At 52.7% G+C, this 19,827-nt stretch overlaps 1 protein-coding gene across 1 annotated transcript in view; it reads right to left on the reverse strand.

The window, feature by feature from the left end:
- LOC117436806 (collagen alpha-1(V) chain-like) overlaps positions 1-19,827 on the reverse strand; it is a 59,918-nt gene that overhangs the window by 3,216 nt on the left and 36,875 nt on the right. The window contains exons 7-13 of the mRNA XM_034067746.1: positions 9,960-10,221; positions 9,111-9,511; positions 7,619-7,663; positions 6,861-6,980; positions 1,986-2,024; positions 1,806-1,859; positions 999-1,052 (exon numbers count right to left, since the gene is read on the reverse strand). Coding sequence (XP_033923637.1) covers positions 999-1,052; positions 1,806-1,859; positions 1,986-2,024; positions 6,861-6,980; positions 7,619-7,663; positions 9,111-9,511; positions 9,960-10,221 — 975 coding nt within the window. The remainder of the gene's footprint in view (positions 1-998; positions 1,053-1,805; positions 1,860-1,985; positions 2,025-6,860; positions 6,981-7,618; positions 7,664-9,110; positions 9,512-9,959; positions 10,222-19,827) is intronic.

Raw genomic sequence — 19,827 nt, forward strand, 5'->3', positions numbered from 1 at the left:
TGCCTTCAGCATCAGTTCATGTAAACCCAGCCTTCCTTGGCTCCTCTTTTCAAGCCAGAGGAAAAGCAAGTCCAGTTTTGAAGAGGAAGCCATGGTGACAACGATGGCAGGAGGAAAGGAAGGTAATTGCTGAGAGGGAGCCAAGGGGACCACAGTGCCATGGGTAAGGTTGCTGGGAGATGCTATGCAGGGTGGGAAACACTGGAGGGCTGATGGTTGCTCCAGCAGGGAGATGAGGAGCAGCAGGATGGGCTCTGCTGTCCCTTTAGAGCAGCCCAGCAGCAACCAGAACAAATGAGCAAGAGGCAGAGGAATGCTGGGACAATGGTGCCAACTTGTGTCCGGCTACATGAGAGGGCAGGGAGTGATCCAAAGACAGGCTGAGAACATTTGAACTGTACAGCCTGGAGAAGAGAAGCTGTGTGGAGACCTCAGAGCAGCTTCCAGTGTGTGAAGGGGGCTACAAGGATGCTGGAGAGGGACTCTTCATCAGGGACTGCAGTGATAGGACCAGGAGTGATGGGTTCAAACTGAAACAGGGGAAGTTCAGGTTGGATCTAAGGCAGAAGCTGTTCCCTGTGAGGGTGCTGAGGCACTGGCACAGGGTGCCCAGAGAAGCTGTGGCTGCCCCATCCCTGGCAGTGTTCAAGGCCAGGTTGGACACAGGGGCTTGGAGCAGCTGCTCCAGTGGAAGGGGTCCCTGCCCGTGGCAGGGGTTGGAGCTGGAGGAGCTTTAAGGTCCCTTCAACCCAAACCAGGCTGGGATTTTATGGAATTCTGCCATGAGCCTGTGCTCCCACAACCCTTCAAACCAGGCACCCGTTTCCTTGCCCAGCTCCCAAGCAGGCACCAAACCTGCCTGTTGCAGTTCTTCCTCACCCCCAGCTCCAGGGCTTGATCCAAGAGGGTCAGGGTGTCCGAGCATCCCCCAGCACAGCCACACACTGAACATCTCAAACTGGGCTCTCCCTGCACCCCTTCCCCAGGACCCCACTCACCGTGTACCCCTGGCGGCCTTTCTCCCCCGGCTCTCCTGGCTCTCCACAGGGTCCCTGTGCACAAACAGGGATCAAGTCACCAAATGTGTCCCCCTCCATCTTGCCCATGCCAAGAGCAGCTCACGGAGGCCATAATGGGAGGACAACATGGACAGAGGCAGCTTCACACAGGGCAGAGCAGAGGATTCGCATCCCTAAGCACACCCTGACCACTCCTGTGGGCTCTGTGGCCAGGGCTCGTTTGGAGGTGGTGACAGATCCACTTCCCCCTGTCCTGTGATGCTCTAGGGAAGGTCAGGACAGGGAGTTTTGCCTTCATTTCCTTTGCTTCATGCCATTGAGGCCAGTGGGGGTGATGGGGAGAAAGCACAACCCAGCATCCGGGGGGCTGCAGAGCCACCAGCCTGAGGCTGGCCCTGCACAAATGCTTCATCAGCCATTCCTTGGCTTGGTTTTGTGCCTCTGGGAGGGTTCCACATGATCCCCATACAAACACAGGGCAGGAACCTGATTCCCTGGGGAAGATAAGCCAGCATCATTCAGCTGGCAGAGACACAGGCTGCGTTTGCCAATGCAACCCAGGGAGTCTGGTGTCATCCATCACCTGCACTCTGGTGGGAAGCAGACAAGCAATGGGTTTCTTTGAAACACAATCCCAAAGCCCTAATTACAGCATTCCAGGAGCCGCCAGAAACAGACCCTTTCCAGGGCAGCCCAGTGCAAGTGACTGGTGACATGGACTCTGTCCCTGCCCAGGGCATCAAGCATCACCCAGCTACACAGAGGACATAGGGGTTTCTTACTTACAGGTGCTCCTGTTCTCCCTGGATGCCCTGGTGGCCCAGGGGCTCCGGGTTTCCTCTGGATTGAAAGAGAGACACATTGGTAAAGCACATCTCATTGGGAAAGGGGTTGGAGGGAAGGAAACGCAGCTGACCCAAGAGAAAACGCAAACCATGGGGTAAGGTACTTGGCAGTGATACTCACCGGCCAGCCAGCATGCAGGAGCTGGTAAAATGATGATTGCTGAAAGAAGAATGTGGAAAAAAGCAAAATGCAATAAATAAATAAATAAGGCCTAAATCCATTTTTGCTGCTTCAGATTATGTTTCCCATTGTTTTGGAGGACATAGCAATGAAGCAATCCTCTAATTCACTGATTCTTTTTATACTATGTGTATTCAAGTCACAGGAGCAGGCTTAATCCAGGGACAATGTGTAGGAAATAAGGAACTACCTTGGCCTTATCAGCAAATTAAGACAAGAGAGCTCGCCTGTCAAGTCTGAGTTCAGCTCCCCGATAGATGCCCACAGCATGTGTAAAGGTTGGCATCGTGGTGTTGATGAGTGCAGGTACCACCACCCTTAGCCCAGCATGGACTAAACTCGTTGTTTGCACACTGCAGTTTGTCCCAGGTGGTAAATCTCATCCCAACCAGCCCCATCCAAAGCCCTGGAGCAGCTGTGGCCGGGGGATTTCTCCTTGGTGCTTCCATCAAGGATATCTTTCAGGTACTTCTAATTGGTCAGGAGACCAGATGGCCACAAAGAGGGGAAAAAGCCCACTCAAAAACCACAGGTAAGATAATCCAATCACAGTCACAGCTAATCCCATTGTACTTCAAAACCAATGTAGAATCTCATAGAGCAGCATCTTCTCCACACACTTCCAAGCCACGTTCCCCCAGGATTTGTGTGATGGCAAGGAAACAAAATGATGTCTATCTCCAACACATCTACAGTGCATAGACTCATAGAATGGTTTGTGTTGGAAGGGACCTTAAAGCTCCTCCAGCTCCAACCCCTGCCACGGGCAGGGACCTCTTCCACTGGAGCAGCTGCTCCAAGCCCCTGTGTCCAACCTGGCCTTGAACACTGCCAGGGATGGGGCAGCCACAGCTTCTCTGGGCACCCTGTGCCAGCGCCTCAGCACCCTCACACGGAAGAGCTTCTGCCTTAGATCCAACCTGAACTTCTCCTGTTTCAGTCTGAACCCACCACCCCTAGTCCCATCACTACAGTCCCTGATGAAGAGCCCCTCTCCTGCATCCTTGTAGTCCCCATCTCCAGCACATCTCCTGCCCTCCCAAACCACAAGCCAGATGCTCAAGAGTCAAATCCCATCTTTCCTCCACCTCCTCCCCAAGGTGAGCCCAGGCACATGGTCCAGGCAGGTCCCCCAAACCCTCCCTTGCATGAAAGGCAAAGAAAAGCCCCCCACCTTGTTCATCACCCCAACCCCAAGTAGCTGGAGGGACAGGATTCCCACGTGCTCCCCAGCTTTAGGCTTGGGGGTGCTGGGAACCCCCCTCTTGTCCCCCTTCCAAATATACCAGAAGAGAGAGAAGGGAAGGAGCCAAGGAGCTCATTCCTCAAACTAAACACAGAGCTTTCAACATATGGGAATGCTCCTAATAATGAGCAGGGTGCTGGGGGTGGATGATGGATGGATGACAGATGGATGATGGATGGAGGCATTGAACTGCTCCAACACCACACCAGGCACCTCTGTCCTTCCCAGTTGATCACAGTTTGGTTACCAGGAGCAAACGGGTGCAGTCCTTGCCAGGACCAGGGCATGGTCTTCCTGTCCAGCCAGTTCTCATTTCCCTCAAAAGCTGCTCAAACTGGGTTTTGGGGTGTTGGAGCACGGCCAATGCTTCTGCCTTGTCTCAGGAATCCGTGAACTCGGATTCACTCGGGACAGGATATTGTTTCATTAGGCTTCACATAAAAAACCCCAATCTTTGAAAGAAAGGGGGGTAAAAATCCCACCGGCGATGTGAACTCTGTTTCAGAGCTCCAGATGCCAAGGAGAGGGGAGAGAATCAGCTGCCTTCTGCAACTGCAGCAGGAAATAGACAGCGCTTTGCTGCTGCAGCTCTGACTGGGGGAGTGGGATGATGGAAGGAGGGATAATGAGCAGGGGATGAAGGATGGGGAGTGATTCCCTATGGATCTGTCCCCCTGTGCAGGTCAGGGAAACCCCTTCAGACAGCTCTGCAGGTTATAGAATCACAGGATCCCAGCCTGGTTTGCGTTGGAAGGGACCTTAAAGCTCCTCCAGCTCCAACCCCTGCCACAGGCAGGGACCCCTTCCACTGGAGCAGCTGCTCCAAGCCCCTGTGTCCAACCTGGCCTTGAACACTGCCAGGGATGGGGCAGCCACAGCTTCTCTGGGCACCCTGTGCCAGAGCCTCAGCACCCTCACAGGGAAGAGCTTCTGCCTAAGAGCTCATCTCAGTCTCCCCTCTCTTGGGCAGGTTAAAGCCATTCCCCTTGGCCTGTCCCTACAGGCCCTTGTCCCAAGCCCCTCTCCAGCTTTCCTGCAGCCCCTTTAGGCACTGGAGCTGCTCTCAGGTCTCCCCTTCAGGAGCCTTCTCTTGTCCAGGCTGCCCCAGCCCAGCTCTCTCAGCCTGGCTCCAGAGCAGAGCTGCTCCAGCCCTCGCAGCAGCTCCATGGCCTCCTCTGGGCTCGCTCAGCTCCACATCCCTCTTGTTTTGACCAGTTCCCATGGCTTGTTCCACCAGGATGGAGCAGAAGCAGCTGTTGAGCATCCCAAGAGCTGTAACTGCTCTGGGGAAGTCACTGATGTTCCCTGTTTTCCCAGTCCATCACAGGGGGACCATTACCTGGGTCCATCCTGTTACATCCCCCAGGCTGAGAGGTGGCTCCTCTGACTTGCACGTCCATATGCCGAGCCAATGACAAACCCCTGCAGCCCCCAGATCACAATCCCTCTGTTCACAACAGCTGCCCTGTTCCAAGCTGCATTTTTCCATCCCATCAGACATGGGGGGCTGCAGCAGCAGACCCCCCCTTCCTGACAGCAGCCAGCATCAGCTTTTCACCTTGTGCTATCTCAACCCAGCTTAGCCAAGCCCAGCCCACATTCACCACTCCTGTTTCCTGCTGCCGGGGTCAATGGGGCTCAGACACAAAGCCCACTGAGGCTGTGGGTGCCCCTCACCTCCTTCCCCTCCAGATCGGCTCCTTGCCAAGAGCCCCGGGCCAGAAGCCAGCATCCAGGCCCTGGGATCACTCCAGCTCCTTTCCAAGCACATAGCAGCTCCTCTGCTCCCTGCAGCATTCCCAACACCTCAGCACCAAAGGTGGTGCTACACCAAAGGAATCGCGGTCCATGGCAGCATCCATAGGCATGCGTGTTTCTTCCTGAGGAAGGACAAAGCCTGAGGCCCCTTTCCATATGGAGGCAGGGAAAACCAGACAATTCTGAGTGAGTGTGCGGAGCAAAGAGCATGAACAGCCTGAAAAGAGCTGCAAGTGTGCCCTGACAATGGGATTACGGAGATGTCTGCCCCAAACACCCTAGAAAGAAGGAGGTAGCCCTGGCACAGGCATAGGGATGCACTCCAGCACTGCTGGCTTCTTCCAGCTCACTCTCTCCTACCCCTGTTTGCTCTGGTCCAGCACTGTGTGCCTGCAGTAAGTGTGTGAGCACTGGTAACAGCACAGCACCAGCTCTAAGGCAGCAGGATGCCAGGAGAACATGGAGGTCCTACAGGTCAACCAAGATTCTCCCAGTGATCAGCTTTCCTGTACTTCCCAGGAGGAATCTGATCTCTGCAATGGCAGGTGTTGATCTCCTGCAGCTGCTTTCATCCAATCCAATGCCAAACTGAACAGGCAGGACTGGCCCAAGGGCTTCTGGTTGGTCAGTCCAAGCTCAGGCCAGCACAGGACCACTGCCCAGCTCCTACCTGCAGCCAGCATCGTGGTGCAGTGCTGGCAGAGCAGAGATGCTCCTCACTGTATCCACTGGCCAGCACTGAAGGCATCTGCCCTGGAGCAGATGAATGAGTTGAAGAGGAGTCTAATGTCCTGCCCAAGGTCAGTGAAGCTTTTAGAGGGCTGCAGCCCTGATCCTGGCCCATTACTGTGCCCCTGGCACCAGTTTGATTTGCAGCCACCCTCCCCGGCCTCTGCTTGGAGCAGCTGGTATGATCTGGAGATGCTGCAGTGCCATCAGAGGGACACTGCAGATGCACAGCGCATCCCTGCTCCAGGGAGCTCCAGCCTCAGGTCGGTGAAGTCCCTCAAGCATCAGTAACCCAGAGCCTTCAGGTACTGCCCTGCCCGGCCCACGCAAGGCTTGAGAGGGGTTTGAAATGAACTAAATCTCAGCAGTCACTATGGGGCACCTGGGTGAGGATGGCTGGGTCATTGCAGTGACTGCTCCCACAGTGCAGGGGGCTCTGCAGCACCCCAAGCACTGTCCCCACTGCAGCAGGGCTCAGGTGAGGAAGTATCACATCACAGCAAGGAGCTCGATGGGCACAAACCATGTGAGCCAGAGCCACGGCACACAGCAGGGATGGGGCTTGGAGCAAGCTGCTCCAGTGGAAGGTGTCCCTGCCTGTGGAAGGGGTTGGGACAGGATGAGCTTAAAGGTCCCTTCCAATACAAACCAGTCTATGACTCTATGATATGGTGGAAAATAGGAGCAATGCTCTGTAACCAGCAACGCAGAGCAGGAGAGGAGCTGCTTTCTGCATGACTTAAGACCTTCTTTTTTCCCTGTTCTACAGAGGTAGGGCATGAACCATGGTAGGGAGGTCATGGATGTGCGTGTGGACCACAGGAACCCAAGATCTCCCAATCAGTCACAAGGGAATAGCTGTGTGAGTATAGGATGTAAATGAGGTGCACATTGATCCCATTTCATCTGCCTGCAGAGCCATTCCCAGTGAGCTACACCTGTATCCTTGGCACGTTCCCTCTATCCCAACAGATTAGGAACCTCAAAGCTCGGGAACCCTTCCTCCCAGCTCTCATCCCAGCAGAGCAGGCGCTGGTGGGGATTTGGCCATGGAGCTCCCCACGTGCAGGGCTGTGACTCACCGTGAAGCTCTGCCAGTCCTCCCTGGAGTTCCTCCAGAGCACAATGGTGGGAACACCAGGGATGCCCATGGGTCCTGGGTCACCCGGGAGGCCTGTGCGCCCCACGGCACCAGGGTACCCCTGCAGAGAGAAGGGCAGCTCCATAAAGGCAGTCAACACAGGCTGGACACTCAAATCGGCCTCCAAGTGGGGTCTGGGCACATTCCTGGGTTCAAACCAGCTCTTAAGGGCTAAATAACCCTGGTGACAGGGAAAGCAAAAGGAATGAGCTTCTGGGATGTGCCCAAACCCATCTCAGTGCCACAGGTACTGAAGGCAATGCACACAGAAGTAACATTGTCGAGCGATGATTTTGCCCATCTGCAGCTTGGGAAGGATGGAAACTCCCATGCAAGGGTGGTTAGGAGCACTCATGCTGGTTTACTGGGGGGGGGGGGAAACTGAGGCACCACCCTTAATCCGGGCATCTCCAAGCATCTGCCAGTGCACTAGGCAATGCTGCGTGCAGCAGGGGACCCAGCTGTGCCATGCAGGGTGCTGTGCACCGGGTTCCCAGAGCAGGAAGGGCAGCCTGGGTCTGCCCAACACGATGCTACAGGACATGTTCCCCCAAGAGGAGCTGGAGGATGCAGAAGGGGTGCCCACCAGTATCCCTCCTCCAGGTGACAGAGTCCCACAGTGCCCTCTTGATGAGAGCCACCCAAACCATCCATGTATTCACTGCAGCCCCTACACCTCGTGCTCTCCTCGATACTCACTTTGTCTCCTTTGGGTCCCACCAGTCCACGCCTCCCAGGACAGCCCTGAAAAGCAAAGGAGAAGAGTGGGGTCACCCCAAAGAGAGACCCCCACAACCAGGGGTGTGTCTGGGTGACCCCTGCTATGGCCATCGTGGCCACAGGGAAACAGGAGCTGAGCTCCTTTAGCAGCAGCACCAAGTCTCAAAGAGCATCACCCTATTTGATGCTGCTTCCTTCCTGATCTCCTGCTCTGCTCAGCACCCATCACAGAAGTGCCCCACACCATAACTCCAAGGTGCAGGAGTGAATTTCCAACACCTGGTGTGGAAAGGGAAGGTGTAAGGAAACGATCCCGTAAAGCTGGATCAGGGCCACACGCTCACACAGTAGTTTGGAGGAGAATGCAGACATCTGTGGCTTGTGTGAGATCTGATCCAGTCCCTCTCTAGGCAAAAGTGCACACGGAGCCAAGCAGTGACCCCACTTCAGGGCTCACCAGAGCATCTGTCCAGACAGACAGATGGAGATCCTGGCTTTGCCTGATAAAGAAATCCATCTGGAAGATGTCAGCCAGGCTGGTAACACGCCAGGCTGCAGCACAGCATCTACTGCGGACCTGATGGCTTCAATTACAGCTGCTTTTTGTTGTGAGCTTACAAACAGCCTTGTCCGAGCCTGGAAATCCACTGGAGTCATTCCCACCTAGCACAGACACAGCCCTTGCTGCCCTGTGCTGATGGGATGGGTATAAAGGCTAAGCTACATGTCCAGAAGCAGCTTTGGCACTGGGGAATGCTGGTTTGTGTTGTGTCCCTGTCTGTGGCAGGGGCCTGGAACTGGATGCGCTTTAAGGTCCCTTCCAGCCCAAACCAGGCTGGGATCCTATGAAAATATATAAAACCATTTTCAGCTACTTCCCACTGAAGACTGGGAACCTCCATGAAGTCTCGTCTGTTCTAAGTTTACCTTTTTCTTTGAATTCCCATTTTTCCATCCACTATGATGGATGAACAATCTGACAATCAAAGCTTATCTCAACGCTCTGCTTTGAACCACCACAAATCTGGGGACATCGCAGTGGTAGAGAAGTGATGGACAAGCAATGCCAGCAGCTCCATGGGCCTGGGGTTTGGTGTGAGCACAGGGTCTGGAGAGGCAGCTTGGCCCCACACTGAGCCCTTCAGCCTGCCCCTGGGATGGTTGGGGTTGGAAGGGATCTGAAAGATCCAAGGTAACCTGAAAGCCAACAATGTGGTTAAATTACTTGAGACCAATCTCTAGGGAAGGGGGACAATGGAATCATCTCCTCTCCAATTGCCACTGAAGCTTCTTCATGGACATCAGCAAACCCCCTCCAAGGGCCAGGCTATTGCACAGCCCACGCTGCCTGTGCAGAGATTTCCCTGCCTGCTTCCCCATGGGGAGCTCTGGCACCAGCACCCTGCACCCACCACCCACTCCAGAGGGGAACCAGCACCAGCAGAACTCATCCCAGCCCTCCAGCACTCACCGGCAGCCCCGGTGGTCCTGGCAGCCCTGGTGGTCCCGGCTTGATGTGACCCTGCTGCCTATGTGCCTCCGGTGACACAGGGCGGGCAGTGCTGTCCCCAAGCCCTGGCACAACAGGGCTGGCTGCTGATGGAGGATACTGCAGGAGACCTTCTGCTGACCCTGACCCAAAGGGAACTTTGGGCACCTTTGCTTTGGGGGCAGCTCCCTGATGTGGTAATGGGGAGACCTTGGTGAAGGTGGAAGGCATGTCCAGGTCAGTGATGGCATCACCGGGTTTGCCGGGCAGGAGCTGCTGCCGGGTGCCCACATCACCCATCTGCTTCTCCGTGGTGACGTTCTCCTCCCAGGGGTTGGGGGCTCGCTCCTTCTTGGCTGCTCTCGGTGCTTTGATGGAGGAGCCTGGGTGGATAAATGCACCATCAGGTATCAGGCATCGTGGTGGGAGAGAGGCTGAGAATATTGGGGCTGTTCAGCCTGGAGAAGAGAAGCTGCGTGGAGACCTCAGAGCAGCTTCCAGCATCTGAAAGGGGCTACAAGGATGCTGGAGAGGGACTGTTCATAGGGACTGTAGTGATAGGACAAGGGGTGATGGGTTCAGACTGAAGCAGGGGAAGTTCAGGCTGGAGATAAGGCAGAAGCTCTTCCCTGGGAGGGTGCTGAGGCGCTGGCACAGGGTGCCCAGAGAAGCTGTGGCTGCCCCATCCCTGGCAGTGTTCAAGGCCAGGTTGGACACAGGAGCTTGGAGCAGCTGCTCCAGTGGAAGGGGTCCCTGCCTGTGGCAGGGATTGGAGCTCGAGGAGCTTTAAGGTCTCTTCCAACCCAAACCATTCCATGACTCTGGACTCACCGGAGCGACCAGGAACCCACGGGTTGGCCCTGCTGAGCCCAGGCCTGCCAGGGCCGGTGATTTTATTGTAGGTGGAGTTCAACAGCTCAAAGCCTTCCTCCTCAACAGAAACACTGCTCTCCTCCTCCTCAGCTGAGGGCATCTCAGTGGCGCGGGGTGAAGTCAGGGTGCTCCCATCAGGGGGGATGTTGAGGGTCTCCTGGGCATCCTCCTGCATCCAAGGGAGCCCCAGGGTCAAATCTGAATGGGTGAGTCTGGAATCCTGGCAGAGAAGAAGGAAAACCTGAAATCTGATGTTTTCACCTGTTTTTTTTTCCCCTTCCCCATTCATCACACTCGTGCTTCTTAACTTCCCATGTACAGGAATGCTGCTGCTGGAATGAGGTGGCCCATGGCCTGTGAGCTCCAGGGCAGCTCCTCCACCCCAGTTCAGCCACCAACACAAAACCCATCCTCCACAATGGACATGAGCCCGTTGTCAGCATGGGCCATGCCCTGACCCATGAGCCTCCTCCTCACAGTGCCATTGCAATGACCCCCCCTGTTTTCTCTGCTCGAAGAGCATCGTAAGAAGAGCCCATAGAGAAAACCATGAGAGAAACCCAACCTTGAGAGCAAACACTAAAGCAAACCTATAGAGTTACACCAGTGATCAGGCCCCTTCAGCCTTTGATTGTGCTGCTTGTGCCTCTTCCAAGGGGGAATTGTACAGGCAGGTTGGATAGGAGCTCCCACCACACATCTTCCCTCTGTCTCTAGGACCACTTCAAATGGTCCCTGCAGGACAATGCAGGTCCCAAGGGATCCTTGAGCCCTACAACCACCAGTGGAGCCCAGATACCGCCCAGGGATGGAGGAACACTGCAGCGTTGGTAGAAGTGTCTGTGCTCAAGGCAAAGGAGTGGAAAAGGAGTTAACCTGTAGAGAAACACCAGTACTTCAAATGCACATCACACACCCAGCACCAGTGCAAGTGCCTCAGGATGGGCTTGCCCAGGGAGACACATGTACACAGGTCCAGCATTGGGTTGGTTGGCTGGGGGGTGTGAGTGACCTTCACCTCCCCTGGAACAACTGGAACCATCCCCATCAGCCCCACATCCCACCCCCCCCTTCAGAGCGTGCTCCAGGCTCCCACTGAGCTCCATGGGACATGGACAACCTGGTACCGTGTACCCATGGTACCCAGAAGAGCCGGGTGGGACCTGAGCCCTGGCTGGGGGCTCCTTGGGGCTGGTGCCATGCAGCTCATGAGGAGATAGTCTGTGAGAAGTCACTAGAGGGAGATGCAGGCCCATGGTTGCCTTGCGGGGCTGCAAAAGGAGCAGGGAGGTTCAAGGCGATAGGAAGCATCCTTCCCATCCCAGCTTGTGTTGATTGAATCCATTGCTCTGGTCTTGCTCAGCACCATGGACCCAAGGCACATGTCTGCCTGAGAGCACTCTTTGGATCAATAGGAAGTGGAAAAACCCAACAATTTCACTGCCAGAAGTGGTGATTCTGTAGGTAAGAACCCATTGTTGGGACAGGGGAGATGGCTCCAAACAAGCCCCACTTCTGGGGTGCCATGGGAGGCTGAGGAGATCCAAAGACAATGGTACGATCAGACTGGAGATCGCCAACCTCTTCCCATCCCAAGGGGGGAGGAAAAATGGAAATTCTTAGTTTTTCAACTTCAGATGTCAAATTTGAGGAATTTCTGTTAAAAACAGCTGAAATTCCTTGCTCAATTGTACAGATTTGGGGGGGGGGGATATCTTTGTTCTGTCTGATTCACTATAATTGACTTTGATTCCAAGCCTTCCTGCACCACCGATTTTATAAGCTAAAATCCATCTCAAATCAGAAAAAATGTTGTTTTCGTTCTTTTAATATCAAAATGAAGTATTTTGGCCTTTTTCCCCTCCCCAAATCTACCCCAAACACATCACTTAAAGTCCTAATAAGGGCAAATAAGCATCCTCCTAAAAAATCATCAGTGCCAGCAACTGCTGCTGATACCAACCAGGGACACAACCCTGGATGCCTCCAAAGAGCAGCTCCATCCTCACACCCATAGCAGGAGGATGGCCAGGCCCTCAGAGCACCCATTTCTGTTGGTCCCTCTGATGCTGCGGTAGGTACATACATGAGGGATGTATCTACGCTGTGTGTAGGTACCAGAGGAACCCACCCTGAGTCACATCCATGTCTTGGTGTTACCTGATCCCTGTTTAATCGCTGCAGCTGCAATCTGAAGTAATACTAATAAGTAACCTAAAATCATAATAAAAAAATAAATTTTAAAATAAATAAATAAATGGAATGGGGGGAAACAGGAATTTTCCCATTTCCTCAGCTCTTAACAACAATTTTCCACCACACTTGTAGAAAGACACTTGCCCCCTCCCCCCCCCCCCCCAAAGTAAGATGTAATGGGGATGTGTTGGGGTTGCTCTGCTCCTCTGGCCAGTGCTATGTCCCAAGCCAAAGGAGCAGCATTCCTCTAGCATCAGGATTTTTGCTGATACCCCAAATGTCATTAACAGCCATTATCTTCAAAGAACAGTGTTTGCAGCAGTTGTTAAGTAGGCAAGAAGCAGCCTAGCACCAAGGAGGAGGGGTTGAGAATCCTGGGTTTGGGCTCTGTGGATGCTATCACATCCGTCTGTTGCATCCAGTGTTTTCCCACTCAGAACTGTGGGCCAGGTTGGACACAGGGGCTTGGAGCAAGCTGCTCCAGTGGAAGGGGTCCCTGCCCGTGGCAGGGGTTGGAGCTGGGGGAGCTTAAAGTCCATTCCAACACAAAGCAGTTTGAGATCCTATGATAACCAGCAACTCCATGTGGAACATTACATCTTCCCAGCAGAACCCCCTGTGGTTTAGTTTAAGCCGTTCACAAATGTTAGGAAACAACCAAGGAATGAACACCCCTGTGATAGCATCCACAGATCCCTGGAAGCAAACCAGTGTAGACCTGGAGCCGTGTTCTCCTCTAACCCTACATCCTTCCTCCTGGACATAATATCCAAACCCCAAGGAACCCCCAGACATCAGCTCACCAACCCCTCAGGCATGGCCTTTGCAAGCCCAAAGTTGCAGGAATAGGGCCTGAAGCCATATAGCATGTGAGGAAGGTGAGGACAGACATCAGCTGCCCCCATGCAAGGTCACATTTGCAGTCCCTCGGGGCAGCACAGGCTCTCAGGAGGACAAGACAGGATCCTTCAGTGCTTTCCCATCACACACATGGTCAGGTACAGCCCTTCCCTCTCTTTGCATTTGGGTCCAAGGCAAAGCAAGGCTGTGAAACCTGAGTTGATTAAAGGCAGAAACCTGCCCTTGCTACAAGAGGCTTTTCCCCTCTTGCAGCCTCTTAGCACACAGCAGAACCGTTTCTTTCCTTTTCCCTTGCTACACAGTACTACCAGTGTCAGGATAGGGACCCAAGGGGTTAATGACAGACACATCACCCAGCACTGCAGAGATGACCAGCACCCTGGATCACATTAGTTACCCAGATAGACCAGAACCAGTGGATTCGATTACCTGAGGGTAAAACCTCCTTCAGTGTAACATATAAACCAGATTTCAAATCCAGTTATGAGCCCCCTTGTCATTAGCTTCAACTAACAGTTTGTGGTCCTGTTCCTGTTTAAGCTGATAGCTGGTGATGGTCAGTATAGAGCTGTAACACAAACTCCAAACCAGCGTTCCTTTCCCCAACCCTAAACTAATAACCCCTGACTCACTTTACAAGGTCCTTTTGGGCAAGAAATCAAGGAGCAACAGCAAAAGCATCCTGGCCAAACCCTGACTCCATCATTTGTATGCCTTAAAATCAGAGCAACCACATCCCCTGCAAGGCCATCTTCCCACAGAGCATGAGAGGAGCCAAAGGGGACCCAAAGGTACCTGCAGGCAGCTGGGTCACTCCCTTTGGCCCAACCCCAGCAAGGAGACCCACATCCACCTCTGGAATGAGCTGCAGAGCATGGGGCAGACCTGGAGACCCTGCAGACCATCAGCTGAGGTGCCCTTGGCTCTACCATAACCCCTCAACGCACACACACACAAAGCTGATGCTTGGCATAGTTCCACTGCATTTCACCTTCCCCATGGCTTGTTCAGGAGGAGTTTCGGGGTTGCCCAAGGAGCTTATTGCTCCCATATGGAGCCAGGATGAGAAAGTTGGGGCTGTTCAGCCTGGAGAAGCTGCATGGAGACCTCAGAGCAGCTTCCAGTGTCTGAAGGGGGCCTACAGGGATGCTGGGGAGGGACACTTCATTAGGGACTGCAGTGATAGGACAAGGGGTAAAGGGTTCAAACTTAAACAGCAGAGTTTTAGACTGGATATAAGGAAGAAATTCTTTACTGTTAGGGTGGTGAGGCACTGGAATGGGTTGCCCAGGGAGGTTGTGAATGCTCCATCCCTGGCAGTGTTCAAGGCCAGGTTAGACAGAGCCTTGGGTGGCATGGTTTAGTGTGAGGTGTCGCAGGGGGGTTGGAACTGGATGATCTTAAGGCCCTTTCCAACCCTAACTATTCTATGATTCTATAACTAACATGCCGTAATTTCCTCCCTGAACAACTCCAGAGCTTGCATCATTTGTTAGCAAATCACAGCAAAACCAAGGCAGCTCCATAACCACTCACTCCAGCATCTGCCCACCAAACACATTTAGTGCTATTTGTAAGCCTCCAGCAGCTGGGAGCCTCGAGAGGAGCATCTGAAGTGTGAAAGGGGCTGAACATTCACCTTGGAATGGAGGCAGAGAGAGTTAATTTATAACCCCCCATCCTCCTCCTGGCACAAAGGATGCTTGGCGGTGAGGACCAGGCAACAGATGCTCCTCCTGCACCACACACAGCAGTTAAACCCTCTGCAATCCCAGCTGCATGCTTCAATTTTGGGTTTGGCACATAAGAAAACCAATAGAAATGAGAGCTACTGGGGCAGGTTCTTGGCCTATTTGTCAGCTTCAATTAAAATAGTATTGAAAACTGACTCCTTAGCTTTGGATTTTACTGTTTCCAGCCCATTTTGTAGGATGACCTCTTCAGCCAAAGGAAATTTCTTGTCTTTTTACTTTGGAACCAACCTTTTAATTCACAAACAGACCCACAGCAATTCAGGACTTTAAGGAAAGGCTTTTCAACGGGGAAGTGAAAATGTTTCCTTTGAGGTGGAACAAAAACCAGGCTGCTGTGATCTGGATACCAGGATCTGCTGCAGGCTCCCATCCTGAGCCACCCAAGGATGCAGGAAACACCACAAGAGACATTTTCTTCTTTCATTTGATTAGGGACTAATGTCTTTTGGAGCAAATAGGGACCTTTCCTTTCCAAGCTCCATCTTGAGATCATGGACATCAACACCATTTCCCAACCTAAACCCCAGGTGGGTGCCCACCAGGACCTGTGGTTGCAGGAGACCCATTCATTGGCTTCACGTCAGCCCCTCTCTAACCTGGAACTTCCTTTTAGCCAAGGCCTTTGCTAATAATTAACACAAGTCAAGGAAATAAAAGCACCCAACAGAGGCAGAAAAGGCAGGATTTGGACACTGAATCAAAGCAGGGGGCTGGGGGAAGGAGCAGAAGGACAGGAGCAGCTCCAGGTTTTCCCACTGCAGGGATTCACCAGTTTCACAAAGGAAAGGACGGACAAGCTCAAGGCATGAGCTGCTACAGCAAAGGGAAAAGCTTTGCATTCCCTGCTCACACACAGAACAGGTTGAACAGAGCCAACCACATGCACCCGTTCCTAGAAGGAGCACCAAGGTGCAGTATCCAGGCGGTTACTGCCCCAGGAGCATCCCAGGGGCTGATCCCCAGGGCTCCCAGCCAGGAGGTGCTGGTTGGCTTTCCAGGATGATGTCTCATCCGCAGCACTGGCTGCTGCCATGGAGACTGGGCTCGGGGTTCCAGGGCTGCCATGTGAATGCAAGAAAGCAAGAAAGCTCCTGAAATCAATGGGCTGGTGCAAGGAATCGTTTCTTTAGTATTATTTTTTGCTGGTAAAAAGAGCCACCTGATGCCTAAAGACACCTTGAAAGTCCCAGGCAAAGATGCTGTAAAAGGGTGCCATTAAACCCAGTGAGATGAATCAGCAAAGGCATCTCTAAGGAAATGAGAGGGAAGGTTTCTAAACAGCACCCCTTCACCCCACAACCAGCAGTAGACATCCTCACCACTGCTCCCCCCGAGATGCTGATGTCCTTGTGCCTGAAGGCACAATAAAATGGGGTCCCTGATGCAAACCCAGCCTGCTCTGATATCGCCATTCATCCTGCAAGCCAGACCTTCAACCCAGCCCCATGTAGCTGCAAGGAGGCTTTGCACCAGGTTTGGAGCCTGTATCCATGCAGGTGCTCATGAGCATCAGCATGGTTGAGCCATGATGGACCAGTGCTCAGCCCCACAGAGCAAGCCCTGCTGCCAAGGCCTCCTACAGACCTGAGGAGCCCCTGTGGGGAGAACCTCAGCAGCTCTGCTCCTTGTTTATATGCCCCAGACAAGCTCCTAAGAAGGGGACAAATGTCCGCAGATACAGAACTGCCTATAAACAAGGTACCAGTAGCACTCTGCTCCATGGGGTATTGCAGGGGCTGCATGATGAAGCCCATGAACATCAATAGGCAGAAATGATTTGACAGAGTGTCACACAGGACAGCAGCTGCCTCAGAGGGAACAAGGGGAATATTTGCTCTCAGCACAGCAGTCCCTGGAGAGGATATAAAGACATGGTTGTGGTTTATGAGGTGAAATAAAGAATATAAGGCTTTTTCGTCCAGAAAACTACATAGCGAGTTCATGTGGTTTTGACGTTACAATTTGTTGCTTTGGGGTTTTGTTTTTATTAAAGAGAGGCTTGAAATATACCCTCAATGGTGGGGAAAGAAGCTAAAATCAAAGTACTTCAGCATTCCAACCTGAGCTGTATTTCTCCCTCCAACCAATGTTGATCCAAAGTGGTAATTCCTTTAAAACACGTTTTGCAACCACAATATTGAGAAGTCTCAGCTATGGCCACTTGGAAGAGAACTTGGTGCCTTGTTCTGTATATCCTGAAGAGAAACATTAATGGTACCAGCACCGCTCTGCTCCATGGGGCACTGCAGGGGCTGCAGGATTAAACCCATGAAGCCCAAATAATTTGACAGGCAGAGAAGAGAGGGAGGCCTGGATTAAAAAGATTCTGGATCAGGTCTGCAAAGCTAAACCAGCCAGTTCTTAAAGGGAAGTCACCTGTAGACAGGGTGACAAAAAAGAAGGACCTGGAGCTGTTGGAGTCCAGAGGAGGCCATGGAGATGCTGCGAGGGCTGGAGCAGCTCTGCTCTGGAGCCAGGCTGAGAGAGCTGGGCTGGGGCAGCCTGGACAAGAGAAGGCTCCTGAAGGGGAGACCTGAGAGCAGCTCCAGTGCCTAAAAGGGCTGCAGGAAAGCTGGAGAGGGGCTTGGGACAAGGGCTTGTGGGGACAGGCCAAGGGGAATGGCTTGAACCTGCCCAAGAGAGGGGAGACTGAGCTGAGCTCTTAGGCAGAAGCTCTTCCCTGTGAGGGTGCTGAGGCGCTGGCACAGGGTGCCCAGAGAAGCTGTGGCTGCCCCATCCCTGGCAGTGTTCAAGGCCAGGTTGGACACAGGGGCTTGGAGCAGCTGCTCCAGTGGAAGGGGTCCCTGCCTGTGGCAGGGGTTGGAGCTGGAGGAGCTTTAAGGTCCCTTCTAACACAAACCAGGCTGGGATGAGACATCCAAGCACAGATGGCACCAGGTGAGGAAGAGCACGATGGGAAGCCTGAACCCTACTTCCCTATAAGACCAGGTACAAATGTTATTGTCACCAGGTGCCCAGATCTTACAAACCACAACCTGTGAAGCACTGCACGGGCAGAAGCTGAATCATTCATGTATTTAATAGGTGAAGCCAGCACAGAACGAGTCCATAGGCCACACAGCAGCCAGGGAATGCCGACTCCAGCCCTGGCATCCTGCACTGACATGGAATCATGTTCCTACACATTGCAGACAAGCAGTTTTTAATTCCACTTCACCATCTGGCATGGGAAAGGTCTGGACTGGAAACTCTCATCTGGTGAGCTCAGGGAAATGGGTCTCTAAGCTAAAGCAGTCTCTCAGGCACAAGGAATCATGACTGAATTACCCTGGTTCTGTATAAACAGAACAAAAAGCCAAGATCAATAGCATAGATGCTTGCTCCTTTAAGTAAGCCAAATTTAAAGAACCAGCTGAGAAAGACAAACTGGGATCTGCTTTCAACAGCTCAGGAGTTGTCCAAAGGCATGAGAGCGGACGCAGAAGGATGCGGGTTGAAACCCCCCTGAAATCATTTATGGGACTGAGCACAAATTGAAAGCAGCCATTAAGAATGATGAAACAAAAGGAAAAAGGAATTAGCATGTGCTAAAAGCAATGCAGAGTCTATGATCTGCAGAAAATCAGCTTGGACAAGGAAAATACAGAAGTGTCTGACACACACATCCCTTGTTGCAGCATCCTCATCATGGTCCCCTGCCACGTGGACATGTCCAAACCACCATCAGCAGTGTGGGAAGCCAAATCTCTGCCCATGTTTCAGACAACGCAGATGACAACAAAATGTTTCCCATTCCAGCAGTGCCAAGGAGGAGGGGTTTCTCCATCCACTCCCGATAATGCAAGCAAAACAGCATTAAAATAGCAGGCTCTCCCAAAGATGAGCGCTGATTTTTCCCAGTTTGGCTCGGAAAGCTGGGGGAGCTCCAGGGAACTGGGAAAAGGCTTCATGTTGTGCCAATACGAGGGAGAAAATGAAGGCAAACAGGAGGCCTTGAGCAATTACAGACCTCTTCCCTCACGTAGAACCCACGTTAATAACAGAGCAAATGATACGGGGCTCATTAATAGAGAACCCACAGATAACGTAATTAGCGCCATGGCTTTGCAAAGAGCTGCTGGGTAACTAACTTGGTATCCTGCCTGAGGAGATGATGAGTGTTTGCTGGAGAGATAACTGTGTTGATGTAATGATCCTGGACTTCCATAGGGCTTTGCTGGTGGTAGAGGTTGATACCATGATCCAGAACCTCAGCTGATGTCCGAAATGGTGAAGAGGTTAAAACCCAGCCTGAAGCCTAAGTGTCTACAGGAGCTCAGACAACCAGCATGACACACTGCCCTAGCTTCCAGCTAGCCCAGGCAAAGGAACATGTATTTCAAAGCTTAGGGTCTTCTCTCAGGAAACACATTTTTGTTAATAGAAGTTTCTTTTATTCAACAGACAAAGGTAAAATGTGATTTATAAACCTAAGGTCAGAGAAAGACAATTTAAACTGCTTTTTCCAGCACATTTTGCATCAGGTCCCTGGAAGGTGGTAATGAGGAAGTTGCAAATCAAGGCTGGTCTCCTTGCTAAGCAAGCTGCACTGATTTAGAGGAATAATCACCAGGAAATCCAATGGGCTGTGTTCAGCATTAGACCAGGTCATTATTATACCTTTGGATCTGCAGCATCCACAGCAGGAGTTGATGAAAGAGAAGCCTCTTCTGGTGCTTCCTCATTGCTCTGCACCAGTGGCTGTTTCCTCAGAGAGGTGCACAGGGCTGCAGTCCTCAGCTGAGGCATCACTGTCCTCCTCTATTTGCTTTGGGCCAGATGTGCAGACTCTTGTGTGCCGAGAACATCTGCTCCATCAGAACTGGAGTAGCTCAGGACAGTGAGCCCCACATCACTGCTCCATGGGAGCAAGGGTAGGGAACCTTGCTCATGAGTTTCAGGTTGGACACAGGGGCTTGGAGCAAGCTGCTCCAGTGGAAGGGGTCCCTTCCCGTGGCAGGGGGTTGGAACTGGATGGGCTTTAAGATCCCTCCAAGCCAAACCAGTCTGGGATT

The sequence above is a fragment of the Melopsittacus undulatus genome, chromosome 11, assembly GCF_012275295.1.
Source record: "Melopsittacus undulatus isolate bMelUnd1 chromosome 11, bMelUnd1.mat.Z, whole genome shotgun sequence".
NCBI classification, from domain to species: Eukaryota; Metazoa; Chordata; class Aves; order Psittaciformes; family Psittaculidae; genus Melopsittacus; species Melopsittacus undulatus.